Source organism: Dromaius novaehollandiae, chromosome 5 (genome assembly GCF_036370855.1).
Source record: "Dromaius novaehollandiae isolate bDroNov1 chromosome 5, bDroNov1.hap1, whole genome shotgun sequence".
Classification (NCBI taxonomy): domain Eukaryota; kingdom Metazoa; phylum Chordata; class Aves; order Casuariiformes; family Dromaiidae; genus Dromaius; species Dromaius novaehollandiae.
In genome coordinates, this window is record NC_088102.1 from 13,223,994 (window position 1) to 13,241,964 (window position 17,971).

General features: G+C 41.3%; 1 protein-coding gene across 2 annotated transcripts; it reads left to right on the forward strand.

Annotated features, from left to right (window-relative positions):
• Positions 1-5,175: 5,175 nt before the first annotated feature.
• HSP90AA1 (heat shock protein 90 alpha family class A member 1) lies at positions 5,176-13,419 on the forward strand. Of its 2 annotated transcripts, XM_026111419.2 has the most exons (11): positions 5,176-5,320; positions 7,007-7,165; positions 7,259-7,625; positions 8,186-8,319; positions 8,793-9,101; positions 9,833-9,998; positions 10,286-10,476; positions 10,622-10,769; positions 11,533-11,801; positions 12,124-12,457; positions 12,668-13,419. In XM_026111419.2, exons 2-11 carry the CDS (start codon positions 7,007-7,009, stop codon positions 12,775-12,777), a joined length of 2,187 nt encoding a protein of 728 aa, XP_025967204.1. In that variant the 5' UTR covers positions 5,176-5,320; the 3' UTR covers positions 12,778-13,419. The 2 variants fall into 2 exon arrangements, with proteins under 2 accessions (XP_025967204.1, XP_064368136.1); XM_064512066.1 differs by lacking the exon at positions 5,176-5,320 and having other exon boundaries at positions 6,929-7,165.
• The last annotated feature ends 4,552 nt before the right edge of the window (positions 13,420-17,971 follow it).

The following is a 17,971-nucleotide window of genomic DNA, read 5'->3' on the forward strand; positions in this document are numbered from 1 at the left end:
TTTCTGACTATCAGTCCTGTTTCTAGTATGAATCACTTTTTTGTGATTTTAAGATCTTATGATCACTTCATCTTCCAATAAGACGTGAGAAAGTAGGAGACATGACAGCCTGAGGAACAGTTCTAAGAAAGCACAGAGATTTGTGCAGTCAGAGATCCCTAGCTGGCTTTACATTTCATTATGATAACAGAGGTTTTACATGCATAATCCCATCTGTTAAAGAAAACCAGACACCTGTTTCCACATCTTTCTACTTATGTCACTTTTCCGAAATCTATTGTTTAGGTAATTTCAGTTGCTGCAGTTTTATTTTTCTTAACTAAAACCTGAAGCACTGAGACAACAACATGACAAATCTGCATCAGAACTTAAAGAGAATGAATTTAGTAAGAAAACATGTTATAAGGCATTAAGGCTACAACATTAGGTGCTCAAAAGTTAATTAAATGCTGGAATTCAAATTCTCTACGCAAATTTCATTTAACTTCCTTGTGGTTTATAAAAATAGAAAAGTTTATTCAGCAACACTGAAGAAGTTTGTGGTAGAATCAAGACTAAAACCCAATTTTCCTAGGTGTTATTTCAATGCTTTGGATATTAAATATCTTTGTTTCTTTCTTCCTGCTGTCTTTTACTTTGTTGTTAATTTTGTAACTTTCATGTGGCAAGGAGTTCTATGAAATTGTGTAATTAAAGACTCTATTACAGTGCAAATATAAATGGGAACAAGTATAGCGCTTGTTCTTAGGAAATCAGCAAATACAAGATTGAGGCCTATGCAGTTAGTGCAGCCTGTATCTAACTTTCTAGCACGTGTGGTTGGTATGGAACAGCTTTTGGTTAAAGAAGGCCTGGTTCTGCAACATTTGGTCCAAATGTGAATTTTCTGAAAGCAGAAGTTGCTCAGATTGACAAGAAAAGGGGGAAATCAACTATTTGCCTGGGCTTAGATTGAATATTGTGTGTTGTTGGCGTTTTTTACCTTTGCACTTACAATAATCTTTGAAGTGATAAATCTTACTGAATACATGGCAGTTTTCCCATGTTATTTATTTTAATACTGAATCAATAGGAAAAAATGAAATCCCATGCAACCATCCCTCAGACACTGGCTACAACAGCTGTTAAAAAAAATTGCAAGAATGTTTTTAGTCTAGTTTCCTTAGGAAATGAAGCATATGCAATAGTATGGCTGTTGCCCACCAGCCCTCCCTAATAATTTTGACCTATTAGCCCGTTCAATCAAACTTAGCAAAGGTATAAAGATCACGGAGATATTAAGGTCTGAGAAAATCAATAGCTGGGTAGCAGAAACCCATCGGCTTGTTGCCCCTTTTGAAGGAAAGGGTAGGGAGAATTCAGATTTATCCTTGTTTGGCTGGCCTAACAGCTAGGAGACACAGCTAGCTAGTCATTAGGCACATGTGTGTGTACCAGCTGTACTGCGTATTGCCTCTTGCTCAGGCTGGAAATCAAAGAAAGGTAGATAAAGGATAGGTGAGTTTGGAAGATGAGGAGAGGTGTCAGGGATATCTGAATGACATGGGAGAGAACAATTGTGTGAAAGTGCCAAGAACATAGGACTTGAAAAAATCAAGTGTCAGCATTTCCTCTATTCGCAGAACTATTTGTATAATAAGAAAGTATTTTAATCTCTTTGTTGAAAAAAAAAGAATTATTTTGCTCAGATTCCCCTCCCCCCCCCCCCCCCCCCCAATTAACTCTGACAGAAACCATGTCTGGAATGTTTCAGCCCTAAAACTGAAGTAGTGCAAAACTGGAGTCAGTTAAAATGCAGCAGCCATGGGAACAAAATGCCAATCTTAACTAGCCATCACAGCATAACAGAACAAAAAGAGCATAGATCTATTCACAATTCATGAAGAAAATACTAGCTTTATACAGGCACACAAATATAAGAGCTTGGGTTAAGCAGAGCTGGGAAAACTGAGATGGTTTGGCATGAGATTACTTTCTCCTAGTGGAAAGAAAATAATAATTTTGACAAAAAAAGTCAGTCTGTTGAAGGCTGCCTTTGAGAGTTAAATAAGACAATCATAAAAGAGAAACAGAATAATATGACTATTAAATTAGACAATATAAATTCAGGTCCAGGATCCTGCAGACATATGCAAAACCTTCCATAGGTTTTCATATGCTTAAAATTAAATAAATTAAGTAAATTAAGTCTGAATGACTGAATCCACAGGAAACAAGGGATTATCATGGAAAAGATTTTCTTGAGAAGAACATCTTGAATATATTAATAAAAGTTGCAATCTTAATATTTTAGACTTCTCAAAAGGAGTGCACACAAATAATTTTAGTAGGATATTCCTGGAAAAATAATAAGATAGATTTCTGTAAATTGTAAGAGCTTAGCAGTTTTCTAAAACATAGAATTTACTAGAATTTTTGACGCAAATGTTAGAAAACAATCAAACACTTCACTTGATGGAATTTGAATGTAAGAGGGTTTCAGCGTAAGAGGCATGTCCTATGGGAATTTATACACCCCAAATATATTTAATCGAAGAAAAATATGACAGTTACACTCCTATGCTTGGGTTTAACTGCCACACTTTATTAAGATACTGGTAAGAAATCATTAAGCTGTTTTATGGAAGCAAGCAACCAGAGCAGCTGTAGGACCATTCAAAACATAGGTGATGTGAAAACAAAAGAACATGTAATACTCAAGAAAAGATTTTGGTGCACATTACTTTGTAGAAGTGTATGTGGGTTACAGAAAAAGAAAGGCATTGAGAAGCACCACAAAATCAGACCTGCATTAGGCATAGAAAAGGAAAGAAACAGCCAGAATAAGCACCAGAAGGTGACCCCCACAAAAACTTAGAACTTTCTAGGCTGAGCACTGGCTGAAATCCAGCTTTTTGCAGTGGTTTAGAACTGTGAGCAAATAACTTCACTCTTATAGTTTGATTTCTCTTATGTGCTGAGCAACAGCTCATTTTACAGCCTCTTTAAGTTATTGTTGACACCACAATCAATTTTTCTGTCTAATCAAAATAATCCACAGGACCACATGTTTTAGCTAACTGCTTGGGTCAGAGGTGTAATGACACTATTTGGAAGGGCAGAGTCCTGTAAGTCTTTGCACCAGTGCAGATTCTGATGCAGATACTGTAGAAGTGACAATGAAGCAAGAAGCTGTAATTTTAATTCCTTGACTCATCTTATGTGATGTCTTACACTTAATGCATCTTCTTGTTTGTCAGAGAAGGTACCCAGAAAATTCCCTGAAAGGCATAACACTGCAGCAAGACCAGGCCTCTTGGCCACAATTCAATCAGATTTGTTTGTCTAGGTCAAACTGCAGGATAAAGGATGTTAAGGATGTTAGATTCAGCCTAAGGATCTTCAGGTCTGTTAAGGCATTTATCTAAGTGTTACAATATCCAATCTATGTGGCATGCTACACCCTGTAACTTAGAATGTTTAACTGGGATGAGGGCAGGTTAGGCATATAAAAATTGGATTCTCAAAAGTCAATCAGATGCTGAACTAGACAGATGTCTGGAGTTCATGAAAGAGAGCCAACTGAAAATGCTAAAAACAAAGTTGGGCCTGGGATGAATTTTTGCTACAAAACCAGCATCTTTTTTATTCCTTAAATGAATAAACAGCTATTCTTTTGAGCAGAGAGATTCTCTAGATTGATGTCTACATCAGTCATTTGTGACACTTAATATTTATATCCATAAAAAGTGGATCAGCTCCAAGAAGAAAGTTTCAGAAGCTTACTTGGGAACACATGTGATGCAGCTCATCCTCTCGAGACATGGAAGACCTGCATTTAACTCCCTGTTCTTTATGGCATAGTTCAGGATTTAAAAATAACCTCCCCAGCTAAACTAAATACCTTAATCACAGGGCTACTCAGTTTAATGAGAGACATATAATCATCAAAGTCTTTATGCTAGATCTCAGTCTGTAGGTGTGCCCTCCAAATATCAACTGAGATACTCTCACATGTTAGATGGTGAAGGCCAAATCCAGCCTGAAAATCCCATGGAATGTCAGACTAAAGGCTCTCATAAACTAACCATCATTGGCATCTATCTGGTAGCTACTGTTAGCACCTAAATCCTGAACAGAAGTAACTGCATAGCTATGTAAGTCTTCCAAAACTCTTGGATTTTGATCCCTTGCTTCTCTTTATCCCATACGTGTATATATATATACACACACACACACACACACACACACACACACACACACACACACACACAGAGAGAGAGAGAAATGGTTTCCTTCAACTCGCAGACTGCTACTTGCTCTGTGAGAAACTGTTTTGTTTTCCCAGTTAGGTGAAACGCTCCACCACAGCTACCCTAAGCTGTGAATCATGCACCTACGCCTGGCTGGGCAGACGCGCCCGCCCGGGCTCGGGAGGCAGCCTGCCCAGCAGGGCAAGCCCGCTGCGCCCGGTCTCCCGCCGGGGAGACCCCGCAGCCCGGGCCCGAGGGGGGGCAGGGCCGCAGCCACCTGCGCAACCGGCTCGAGGGGAACCACCCCGGCGCACCTAACTCCGCCCAGGGCCGGGCGGGCACAGTGCACCCGCTGCGGCCGTGAGGCGGGAGGCCCAGAGGGGAGCCAGGGCAGCTTCTCCCCGCACGCCCATTCCGGGAACCCTCCGGGCGGGGAGGCCGGGGAAGCACGGCGCCTTCTAGGCCCTTCTCAACGGCGCGGGGGGCGCGGGGCGGGGCGCGGCGCGGCGCAGCCCGCCTGGCCCCACCCGCTTCTAGGACGTTCTGAGGCGCGCGGCGACCGGTGAAGTCACCCCGCCGCTTGCGCAATCCCACCAGACCCCTCCCCCTAGGCGCCGCGCGCGCGCCCAACTGCCACCCCCGGGCAGCCACCGCGCATGCACCTCCCCCGGCTCCTCGGCCGCGCTGACGGTTGGACAAACGCAGAGCGCGCGCTCATGCAGCCCCCCCAGCTCACGGGCAGAACCCCCCGCCCTGACATTTGAGACAACGGCAAACGCGTGCGCGAGACGCGCCCCCCGACCGGCGTCTTTCGCGGACGGCTGCTACTGGCTGCGGCGGGCTCGGCCCCGCCCCCGGGAGGTGTGGCCGGGAGTCCCCGCCCCCTTCCCCCCTCCCAGCCTCCCCCGGCTTGCCCCCTCCCCCGCGCCTGTCAGTGAAGGTTCCCGATGGTTCTGGAAGGAGGCGGCGCCGGACCTATATAAGCCGAGCGGGCGGCGGGGAGCGCGCACTAGTGGAGGCGCAACGGTGCGGGTAGAGTGTGTTCGCCGCCTGATTGAGGAGCCTAGCAGCCCTTCCCCCCTGCAAAGGTGAGCGGGGAGGTGGCCGTAGCTGGAGCCGGTGGCACACACAGGATGGCTGTTCTGAGCGCGCGTTTTCTCTTCAGATTTGCGCGGCCGGCGCATCCCTCCGCGTGGAGCTGTGGTGGGGGGTAATGCGGGGGACCGCGTGGTGCAGGGCAGGACCTGCTCTCTTTCTCACTTCAGTCCAGGCAGAGTGGACTCGGAGGGGCGGTAGATCTCAAACTCTGGGTTTCGCTGAAGGGGGGTGGGGGTGTTGCTGTCGTTCCTGAAGCCGCGTTTTCCTACACTTAATTTTTTCCCTTAAAGAGGTGGTGGAAAGGGGAAAAACGGAGGGCAGCTTCTAGTGAGGAGCGGGGGGAGGGAGGCTTAGGTCGTGGGTAGGTGGGGGTTTTTTGCGGGGGGCGGTTGCCCCTGAGGGGCCAGGTCTACCTTTACTGTGGGACTGGGGAGCGCTTTGTGCGGTGACTTGCCCTCGCCTTGTTGCGGCGGGGTGGCCGGGGTGGGTGGCGGGGGGGAGACGGGGACGGAAGCTGTGAGCTCAATGAATGAGCTTGGCCATGGCGGCACAAGATGGACGAAGGGGAGACGGGCGGTTCTTGCAGGGAAAATGGACGAGGAAAGCATGGGGTGCCGGGAGGGGAAGAAGAGAGGAAAAGCCCTATTCAGCAATGTGCCCTACTCGTGGAGGAGACTGCGCGCTGCGCGGGACTGGTGCTGTCAGGGAGTGGGTGGAGGGAGAGGGGGGGCGGTGGTAGAGGAAGGCTCTCGCAGTTTCTAGAATCTTTCATGCTTCTAACGGGAGCCTGTAGGGGGCGCCGCGCTCCGCCGCGCCGGGAGGCTGATCCCGCTCGGAGCCTCTGGGTAGAGAGTTGCTCTAAGTCTCCCTTGGGAATCGTTTAAAGGACGCGGTTATGACCAGGGCATTTGCAACCGCCTGTGATACTTCACTGCCATGATTATTTTTTTACTGTATTAGCGGTGTGGTTAAGGAATAAAACACTGGCGTTTATCTCCATTCATCTTGTAGTAGATAAGGTGGGGACGTGGTTGGAGAGTTTTTGCTTTTTGTGTAGAATTTTTGAGTCCCCTCTCACTGGAGAGGGTCTCCTAACCAACAGATGGCTTGTCAAGTTTGAGTAACACACCTGTGTAGGGCAAAGTTGTTTAACCGGACCGAATTGTGCATATGTTACAGTGTTCAGTAAGTTTTGTGAAGATAATAGTAGCATGAACAAAATATGAGCTGGATGGGAGAAAAAGGAAACACTCTAAGTTGAGACTTCTAACGGACTGCAGAATAATCCATTATCTCTAAAATGTCAGACCAAGCTTTCAGTAGGATTTTTGTTGTAAAAGTATGCAGTATTTAGTCTGTGACCAGGGGACGTAAGAGTCCTGAATGAATTCACAAATTCTAGAGGGGAGAGGTAATGTTCTTCTACATTATCCTGTACAGTGTGAAACCAAGTGTCAAGTAGGGCCTGTAGTTGTACTCGGGTCAGTTCTCAGAGTACAGAAAAGTTTAAATTGTTACTGTGAGGAAATAAAAACTTAACCTATTGTGTTGGGTGCTGTGTTTGAAGCCACGTAGTTAGTATCTTGATCTCAAAATGTTCTCATTGCTTGCAAATGGATATGTGCATCAAATTGCAGCTGGTTTGGATGGAATTTCAGCTTACCTGTCCTTTACAGATGCCAGAAGCTGTGCAGACTCAAGATCAACCCATGGAGGAGGAGGTGGAGACCTTTGCCTTCCAGGCTGAGATTGCTCAGTTGATGTCTCTAATCATCAACACTTTCTACTCCAACAAGGAAATCTTTCTGAGGGAGTTGATCTCTAATTCATCAGATGTAAGTACTTGATCTCCTAGAACGTGTTTCAGTATGATTACCAAAATTCTTAGGAGTAGTCAGGGAATATTAAAACGCCTGTCTCTTTTACAGGCGCTGGACAAAATAAGATATGAGAGCTTGACTGACCCAAGCAAGCTGGATTCTGGGAAAGATCTGAAAATAAACCTGATTCCAAACAAGCATGACCGCACTCTGACCATTGTGGATACAGGCATAGGGATGACCAAAGCTGACCTAGTTAATAACCTTGGTACTATTGCGAAGTCTGGTACCAAGGCTTTCATGGAAGCACTGCAGGCAGGGGCTGATATATCCATGATTGGTCAGTTTGGTGTTGGCTTCTATTCTGCCTACCTTGTTGCGGAGAAAGTGACTGTGATCACCAAGCACAATGATGATGAGCAGTATGCTTGGGAGTCATCAGCTGGAGGATCTTTCACTGTCAGACTTGATAATGGTGAGTGTTACATGTTTCTGCTCAAGTGTGTTTTCTAAAGATGTCTGTCACTCAGGTTCCTACTTCAGGTGTTGCAGAGCTTAGTAGCATCAGTATATAATATGGGTAGTACTAGTCATTTATCTGATGAAGCACAGCCACAGCAGTAAGTCTCTATGTTTCAGTGCACCTTGATCAACCCTTTACATGTGATAGGGGAATGGCTGCATTAAATGATGCATTACAGCAAAGACTAAGCTTTTTTAGTTTATACATGGAAATCTTGTTGTAGATACCTATAACTCTATTTAAAAAAAAAAAAAAAAAAAGAACCCAAGCAAAATAAAGATGATACATGAGTAGAGTAATCAGTGAAAATTTTCACTGATTAATTTCAAACACTAGTTAGGATAGGCTTGACTACAGTATCCATAAAGCTATTCCTGTACACAGAAGCTTACATTTTCCTCAGTGGTGAAGAAATTGCTGATAAATGAATGCTTTCTATACAAGGGATATTTTAAAATGTATCAAAGCCCAGTCAGCTTTTGCACAAGTAAAACTTTTAAACTCTATTCTAGGGGAGCCTTTGGGCCGTGGAACAAAAGTTATCCTGCACCTTAAAGAAGATCAAACTGAATACCTGGAAGAGCGGCGAATCAAAGAAATTGTGAAGAAGCATTCTCAGTTCATCGGCTATCCTATTACACTCTTTGTATGTATTTTGCTTGAACTATTAAGTATAGTCACCTTAAGTGAAGTTTTTATTTATAATATAGGAAAGTGGCTCATACTAGATGTATTTCACTAAAACTTGTTATGAATGTTACCTGGATTTAACTCTTGATCAAGTTCAATTTTGTTAATCAAAGCTTTATTTTTAGAAGATTCAGGAAAACACTATTTTTTCAAGCTTGTAGTTATTCAGTGGTTTGGAGAGTGTGATACTGTGCCTTGATGTAGTCTCAGTGTAAATTCAGCATAGTGAAATTAAGTAGCGTAAGCTATCAAAAAAGCACATGAAACAAAATAGCACTTTGTCATACCAGAGCATAAGTAGTTGATTGAATCTAGGGGGAAAACATCACAGCAGGTTTGTGTAATTTCCAGCTTTGTTAGACTGCAAGAGATACCTTAGGGCTGTTAGGAAAAGTGTTTAGGTTTCTTAATGAATGATCTCTTTCACAGGTGGAGAAAGAACGCGATAAGGAGGTGAGTGATGATGAGGCTGAGGAAAAGGAAGAAGAAAAAGAAGAGAAGGAGGAGAAGACAGAAGATAAACCAGAGATTGAGGATGTTGGTTCTGATGAAGAAGAAGAAAAGAAGGATGGAGATAAAAAGAAGAAAAAGAAGATCAAGGAGAAGTACATTGATCAGGAAGAGCTCAACAAGACCAAGCCTATTTGGACCAGGAATCCAGATGACATTACCAATGAGGAATATGGGGAATTCTATAAGAGTCTGACCAATGACTGGGAAGATCACTTGGCAGTCAAAGTAGGTTTTTTGTCAGTTTGTCTTTTTTGCAGTCAAACTCTATTTGCTAGAGCTGGAAGCTTGCTAAGCATGCAGCTGAATTTAGATTCAGTGCCTTGGCTATTTCATGATATGCTCAGTATTTGAAGCAATGCTGTTTTTAGAACACTTCCATTATGTGATGGTTACACTTACTGGTAGTTATTCTGGTTGCTGCTAGGGTCGTGATTATAATCTTTATCATATCTGTACTTCTAATCTATTGGAAATAAATCAAGTGTGGCTGTTTTCTCACTTTGTAGCTTAGTCTTTATCAAATCTACACTTAAGTAGATTGCAAGTAAATGTAAATGCAGCTGTTCCTTAGTTTTGAAAATGCCTGTAGTTAAAAGGGGATAGGGAGGTGGGTCTTAACCATCCTTTTTATGTATCCATAATTACAGGTGTTAGTAAGAATGCCCATCTTGTGTAGAGACTTGCTATAGAATGCAGGAAGCTAAGTATATTTTTGGAATCAGTCTACTTACCTGGTAGCAACTGAACAGAACTTCCAGATGTCTGGAGAAAGTTCTTGTTCTTGACCAGTATTTTGCCTACTGCTAAAAAGCTGCTGGGATCCCTACCCCTGGAACTTGGGTTAGTTAATATTTGCTTTCAGCGTTTGAATAGGTGTTGAAAGGCTGCTTAAGTAGAAGCAATACAAACTGCAGTAAAAGAAACATTAAGAAAATAAATGTCTTGTTTTCTTACAGCATTTCTCTGTGGAGGGGCAGTTGGAATTCAGAGCACTCTTGTTTGTCCCACGGCGTGCGCCCTTCGATCTGTTTGAAAACCGGAAGAAGAAGAACAACATCAAGTTGTATGTACGCAGAGTTTTCATCATGGATAACTGTGAGGAACTGATCCCTGAATACCTGAGTGAGTATATTTTCGAAGAGAATGTTTCCCCATAATACTAGGGAAACTGCTTAGGCAATTTCAAAGTTTCCCTTCATACTGTAAAGGAATCTGGGGGGAAGACCAAGCCCTAAAAAGCTGATCAGAAAGTGTGTGAGCAGTTAAAGTACTATCTGCTTTGCATTGCCCAGGATTCTGTAGAAGCTAATTAATAATTAAAAAGGTTAAATTAAAAGGTCACTTAAGTGGTGAATTGTCATCTATTTTCCTTGAGATCTGTGAAGCTAATTCTCACCATCTGGTTGTAGACTTCATGAGAGGTGTGGTAGACTCTGAGGATCTGCCTCTAAATATTTCCCGTGAAATGCTGCAGCAAAGCAAGATCCTGAAAGTGATACGAAAGAACTTGGTGAAGAAGTGCTTAGAACTCTTCACTGAGCTGGCTGAAGACAAAGAGAACTACAAAAAGTTCTATGAACAGTTTTCCAAGAACATCAAGGTTTGTAGTCTTTCTGTGTAATGAACCAGTACTGACTGTAAAAGCTACTGGTTTTCTCTTTGGTATTTGTATAATACTGAGCTAATCACAACTCAGTATTTGTCTAAAGGAATCATCTGGTAATTTAGACTTTCTTTATTTTTAGCTTGGTATACATGAAGACTCCCAGAACCGCAAGAAACTCTCAGAATTACTGAGGTACTACACATCTGCATCTGGTGATGAAATGGTTTCCCTGAAGGACTACTGTACTCGAATGAAGGAAAACCAGAAACATGTCTACTACATTACTGGTGAGTTGGTAACAGGAATAGTGTGTGAAAAGTATGTACATGCATACATAGTTTCTATTTGAGATAAAAATATATAAAGTATGACAATTCCCTTTCTGTATTTAGAAGGAGAAACAACCTTACATTTCAAGTGGAAAAATGCTTGATGCAGCAGTGTAATCCTGTAAAAAGTTACTGATATCAATGTATGCAACAAAGTTGCACTGCACATAGATCACTAGCTGAGGCAGCAATTTGGGTACATGATAGAGAAATCTTAGTATGTCTCCTGAGAAGGCAGAACTTGCTACGTAACTTTCTGCCAGATGTTCTGACTTCAGTGCTCTTGGCTGAGAGTGTCTGAATTCTGTTCAAGATCTAAAGCTCAGACTAGTTCTGTTAGCTGTTTGGTCGACAGATGTTAAGGCTGTTTTCAAAAGGTAAACGCCCAGAAACTAAGGTATATAGGCCTTCTCATTTTGTTGTTTTGTTCTCCATCCTTGGCAGGAAAGGGAAACAAATGTCTTTCCTGACATCCTAGAAAATTCAAATTTATTGCCAGTTGAGCTAAGTATTTGGATTGTGGTGTCAGTTTGGAAAGGCTTGAGGCTCTTGAAGGCAGCCTGATTTCTTCAGCCTGTCAAACCTGCTTATGTTCCCATGTTTTTCGTGGGCTGCCTGTGAAGCGTCGGTGGAAATTTATGTAGGCTATTCTAGAAAAGAAATGAGTTGTCATGTCGTGGTGCTGAGGCTTGAGCAGAACTGAAATTCTTATGTCTTGCAGGTGAAACAAAAGATCAGGTGGCTAACTCCGCTTTTGTGGAGCGTCTCCGCAAACATGGCCTGGAAGTGATCTATATGATTGAGCCTATTGATGAGTACTGTGTGCAGCAGCTGAAGGAATTTGAAGGCAAGACCCTGGTTTCTGTAACAAAAGAGGGTTTGGAGCTTCCAGAAGATGAAGAAGAGAAAAAGAAGCAAGAGGAGAAAAAAGCCAAGTTTGAAAATCTTTGCAAAATAATGAAAGATATCCTTGAGAAGAAAGTAGAAAAGGTATGTAGCAAATTGTTAACTATCTGAAAAGGAGGTTACTTAGAGAGGCTTAGATACAATCTCTGTAGCCTTTTTCTCCAGAGCCACAATCATTCTGCAGAACATTTTGCTTTACAGACTTAGCCTTTAGTTCAGTGAAGCAAGGTGCTTCTCTTGGATATGCTGATTTCATATTGCACATTCTTCAGCTGTGACCTCATGAGTCTCTTCCATGACATAGCTGCAACTTTGAAATGTTGCTGTTAGGTAAATTAATAGGTATAACTTGTTCAAGTGGAAGTATTGAAACATTGAATCTCTTGCTTTGTGTTCCCCTCTCTAGGTGGTTGTGTCCAATCGTTTGGTTACTTCTCCCTGCTGTATTGTAACAAGCACATATGGCTGGACTGCCAATATGGAGAGGATCATGAAAGCACAGGCATTAAGAGATAACTCCACAATGGGATACATGGCAGCAAAGAAGCACCTTGAGATTAATCCTGATCATTCCATCATTGAAACACTGAGGCAGAAAGCAGAGGCTGATAAGAATGACAAGTCTGTGAAGGATCTTGTCATCTTGCTGTATGAAACAGCACTTCTGTCCTCTGGCTTCAGTTTAGAAGATCCTCAGACACATGCCAACCGCATTTATAGAATGATCAAACTTGGCCTGGGTGAGTTTAAAAACCTCTTCACTCTCTAATAAGCTGTGGTTTGGCTTACATACACTTCGGGGCACTGAGTGTCTCAATCATGTAAAACATACTGGTGGTACTTTGTAACAAGCCTGTGGAAAGGGGGGGGATCCTTAGGGATTGAAGTGGTAAGAAAACTGAAACCATGAGTTCTGAGACTAGCATTAATTGTATGTCTGTTTTGTATAGGCATTGATGAAGATGATACTGCTGCAGAAGAAGCTAGTCCAGCAGTTACTGAGGAGATGCCACCTCTTGAAGGAGATGATGACACATCACGCATGGAGGAGGTGGATTAAAACAGTTTACAGGAACTCATGAATGTTTCCTTGGCTAATATGAATAAGTTATATTTTGTATATTATGAATGTTACCTGCCAAAAAAAAAATCTTTGACACTTTGTCTGCATTCCCTCTTTATATTTATTTTCAAAGATGTTATACCTTTATTTTTGTTACATTGCTTTTTCAGCTGATGTGAGATACAAATGCCATTGAGGGAATATTTTCTTTAACACTGTACAACCCTAGACAGGCAAGCAAGGAGTAGTTATTTTTGTCTGTATTAGCTGGTTGCAGGTGGCAGGGTTTTTGACTTATTCTTAATTGCCGGAAATTTGGGAAAGAAGTAACAAAGATGGTATGACATCTGGATGTTAAAGTTCTAATAAATGTTCTACAGCTCTTAAACTCCTCATACACCTAACACATACCGTACCTAGTAACTAGGTATCTATGAGAGCTGAAATACTTGGGGAAGCTTTAATCCTTTTGCTCCTAACAAGGTCTTGATGTTTAAAGTTGTTTTTTATACTGTATAAGGATTCTGGATTGCACTCTACCATAGAATAGAATCCACTGTAAATCTCTATTGTGACTTATGCAACTTTGCATGTACAGTTCAAACCTAGAACTGTAAGAATAAAAGTGTTATGAATGAATTTTGTCACTGAATTGTCTGTTACAAACACTGGGAACTAAAACTTACTCTCCTAAACATTGATTGCTACTTTGGATCTCAAGTATTAGCTGCTGTCTTTTACATCTACAGTCAGTACTGTCTACTCTGCAGTGCCTCTGCAAACAAAGAGCAGAAACAGAGTCAGTTCTCAAGAGTTCAAGACATACTTGGTGACTGTTGGCTTCCAATTAGGTTTAACCTAAAATGGTGATTGTCAGCTGTTTCTTAAACTTTGCTAATGGAACCAGGCTCTTACAGCTACAAGTGTAGTTTATGCTGTATCTCCGTGATAACAAGAGTTGTGCGTGTAATGATACAGTCACTACTGTATTGTGCAAGTGTTTCTCCCTGCTTTTTAGAAACTACAAAGTTGTGCCAAGTTCTGTATTCCCTGGTCCTCTTAAAAGGAGAGTAGTGAAAGGACTTGAGGGTTGGCAGCACGTTTGAGCAAGCTTTGTCTGCCAAGTGCCTATTTGCAGATGAATTGCTTCACTAAATACTGAAGTAAATGAGGAATTTACAACAAACTTGTTCTTAACTCAGCATATGTACTAGTCAAGTACAAATAAAGGGGTGGAGATGGTCATCCATCACGTTTTGCAGAGGTACAATAGCTCCTTCAGCAAGTGAACAGTGAAGTACAGGTTACTGGCTGTAAATGTGTATGGTGGAGGTTAAAGCTTCAACCCTTCGGAGTGATAGAGCCAGCAATATAGCACCAAGATGCTGCTTATTCAACTTTGAATTACTGTCTTGAATGACGCATGTCACAAGATACTTAAGTTTCCCTCCCAGTTTGGAGGGAGGTGAGGGTAGGGGAAGTTCTGAGCAGCCTGTCCCTGTTGATTTCTGACAGGTCTTGATGTAGTTTCCTGTTCTGATCTCTTGGAGTTTCCATCTGTTTCCTAACCATGTAAGAAAACCTGCATGTGGGGAGTCACAGGGGGACAGGGAAATTGGTTTTGAAAGTAATAGTAGCTTTGTTAATCTGGTTCTTCTCTTCCTAGTATAATAGTGTCAGGTATCTCAAACAATCAGCTTTCTCCAAAGATGCAATTTTTATGCTATATCTTGTTCCTAGGTTCCTAAGCATATTACACATTTATGTTGAAGTTGCATTTTTCTGGAGGTGGATGAAGTCTAATGTATGCCTGGTCCATAGGATAGATCAATAGGTACACTAATGCAGTTCTGCTAACTGATTGGTTAAGAGGCCTTTTTGGTAGTTTGTCAAAGTCTGACACTGCATTTCAGTTTACTGGATTGATGGGTTAAGTCAAAATGATTTACAAAAAAATTTTCACAATATGAAATAGAATATGAAAACATGAAACAGCTTCAGTACTGCTTACATAATCCCTGAAGGCCTAATGTGCTTGCAAGTGGCTGTTTCTCCCAATTATATCAACTGCTCTACTGAAACTTTTTTACAAGTGTGCTTTAAAGAATACAGTAATAGATCATGCAATACTACTTCAATACATACTTATACTTGCCATTGATACTGGGATTATATACCATGAAAGAAAGCAGTTAACAGTGGCATCTATTTCCTAACTTTATGAAAGTAACTTGACTTCCAAAAGACTGCTCTCTCACTTCCCAGTGCTTTACATGCCTCTTCATGTGCCCAAAGTTTGTCTGACTTTTCGAGTTCTTATTAACTAGAGAAATTAGTAATTTTTTGGCATCTGAGAAATTGCTAAGAAAAAACCCTAGCACAGTCCATGTGATGTTTGTCTTCCATCCTTATTCTGCTGTGGCCTTATTTAAAATGTCGAAGATCATTTCACATTACATGCATTTCAAAAAGATCGCGGAAAAGATTGGTGCTTGTTATGTTAATAAAAGTTACACTCCTCAGGTGAGGAATATGAAGGTAAGAGATGTCGAAAGGTAGAAAGACTTTTTCCAGCCTGAAGACAAGGTAAGATCTACTTGTCTTCAGTGTTCAATGTCAGTATTTCTAGTTAGCAGGTACTGAGTTTTGATCTGCAATGTTCTTGTTTAAGCAGCATTAATAGGATGAAATGTCTGTTTTGTACATTCATGTGCTTCCTGTTGCCGTAGTAATGAATGTGACATCAAAACAGATGGCGTCCTTCAGTTTCTGAGAGGAGTTATACAGTAAAAAACATTGGTACATCAGCATTAAATTGCAGTTTGGGATATGATGATAGAAATGATGATCAAAAGGTAAACACTTTTTCTTGGTGATGCTCAAATGTTAAAAGTTACTGGGTTGATTGATTTCAGTCTATTCTGGTAATTCAGAGTCTTGGTGGCAGAAATCTTTATTCAGTAGAACTAGCCAAAAAAATTGTGAGCCTTAAAACTTCAGTTTATTACATTTCAAAAACTGAAAGAATTCATTCTGATTATCAGATAAAATTCTACCAAAACTAAGGCCTTGAAAGTACTTAGATGTTAAAATAAGTGTCTTGTAACAAAAATGTTGTACAAGGTCCTTAATGCATAGGAAATGGCCGAAATGTGTCTTCCAATTAGTAAGGTGAGATCTAAAACTTAAAGTGAGTTAGAAAATGGTGAAGATGCACATTTCTAGTCTTTGTCAGTGAAGGGATGACCTCAAGCCTTCGCCTCCCTTGAAAACTGATGTACCTGTTACAAGGCTCTTCAGGTGAAGCTTGTAGTTTATCTCTGGTATTTTTTGAAGTGCGGATGTATAACTTGCTCAGAAGTGCTGAGTGCAAGTGGATATTTGGAGTTATTTCCCACATTACACTATCAGAGCAGTCAGACATTACAAATCTTGCAAAAAGGTCACAATGACAAAACAAGTCCTGCTTTTGCACAGAACGTAGAGCTCCCTTCTCATTTATCATCTTTTTGCAGAAATATATATTGTGAAGTATGTTAATGACTCCATCATCAAAAGTTATGTTGTTCAACTACTTTTATGTTGCAACAAGTCCCAGTACTTTTTTTTCCTGTAGTTCACATTTTGTTACTATTTTAAGGGTACATAGCTGCAGAGCACCATAGTGGAACTTTAGGAAAGGCAGGGTGACCTCCTACTAGTAATTTAGGGTTTTTTTTTTTTCAGGCTCATGATGAGTAGTGCTTGGGATGCTGGTGCAGTGAGGCTCGTGGTACAGTACTGCTCGGGGTTTACAAATTCATTTCTTCTGAGCAGAAATGCACAACAAAGTTCAGCAGAGTGTTAGATACCAATATTAAAAATGTTTCTTGTTACTCGAGCTGTGGAACGCTTGGGCCATCCACTCTGCGTGATTGCAAGAAACCTTTTTTTCATAGCATGGCATTATGCTCTCTCCTTGCCTCCCAGCTTAGAGATTGTGCAGCTGACAACCAGAGGTTTCTCTTAGACTCATCAGAACTTTTTCCTACTGATACTACATCTGTCTTAGAAATCAGGTAGGGATTAAGGCATTGGGATGTTCAGAAGTGTTCGATTCTACCGTTCTCTCTGAAAGAAAACCTGCTCCATGTACGAGTATCGGATTTTTGAACGTCACAAGCTGCAGTGCTGGTGCTCCTGTGTTCCGATGACCGGCTCCCACTGTTCCACCCAGTACTGTCTAGAATTTGGGTGAAGGCCACAGGAAGGAGAAATGGTTTTCGGTGTCCTAGAAACTGGAACAATTAATTGAACTGAATTAATTGAAGGTCACAGGAAAAGGAGCAGAATAAACAAGGAAATCCTGTCCAGTGCTGAATTGGGGGGGGGGGGGGGGGAGGGGCTGGATTTTATTTCACAGAATAAAAATACATCTAGAATGTACTATCGATAGTCTACGTGTATAAACTATCTGTTGTATAATAAAAAAACACTCATGGGCAGTGATATGTCTTACAGATGAAGAGCCTGTTCAGGTAAGTAAGTAGCATTCATTTATACTTGGACCTGAGACGTGTTCTTAATTTGTATTTGGAGATCTTTTGATTTTCATAGACGAAACTTCAGCAAATGTATTATTTTCAGATGGTCTTCTGCCTGTGCTTAACTGACATTTTTCTCCTTGTCAGCATTTGCTTAATACTGAGGGAATGATGAAGAGTGACATGATTTTGGGGTATGTTTGTATGTTTCTGATACTTCATTATGTAGTAATTTTGTTTAAATGTTCTTTATTTAAAACAAAACAAACCTTACCTAAGAAAAATTCAAAATAAATCATACCTAAGGATGGAAATTATTTACAGACAAATATTTTTATTGTTTTAATGCTCTATTACATGACTAGTCACTTGTGTAAAACTTTTTTTTTTTTTTTAATTAGGGTAAAAAAAACCTGGTGAATAAAACTCCACCCAAACTATGGCAGATCCAAAGAGGAGCAGACGTAATTATGTCAGAGATGCATTCAGTGTCCTTAGCAGCAGCATGAAGATGAGACAGAGAAGCACATTCTTTCATAATAAGGTGCAGTTTGGATTTGGTGATGAGCAAAGGGGAAGTAGGAGGGCGCAAAGGATATTTGCTGAGATTAGAGTTAGAGTTTTTACAGTAGCTCTGCTTTGGAATGCATTTGGTTTTATTACTGCGC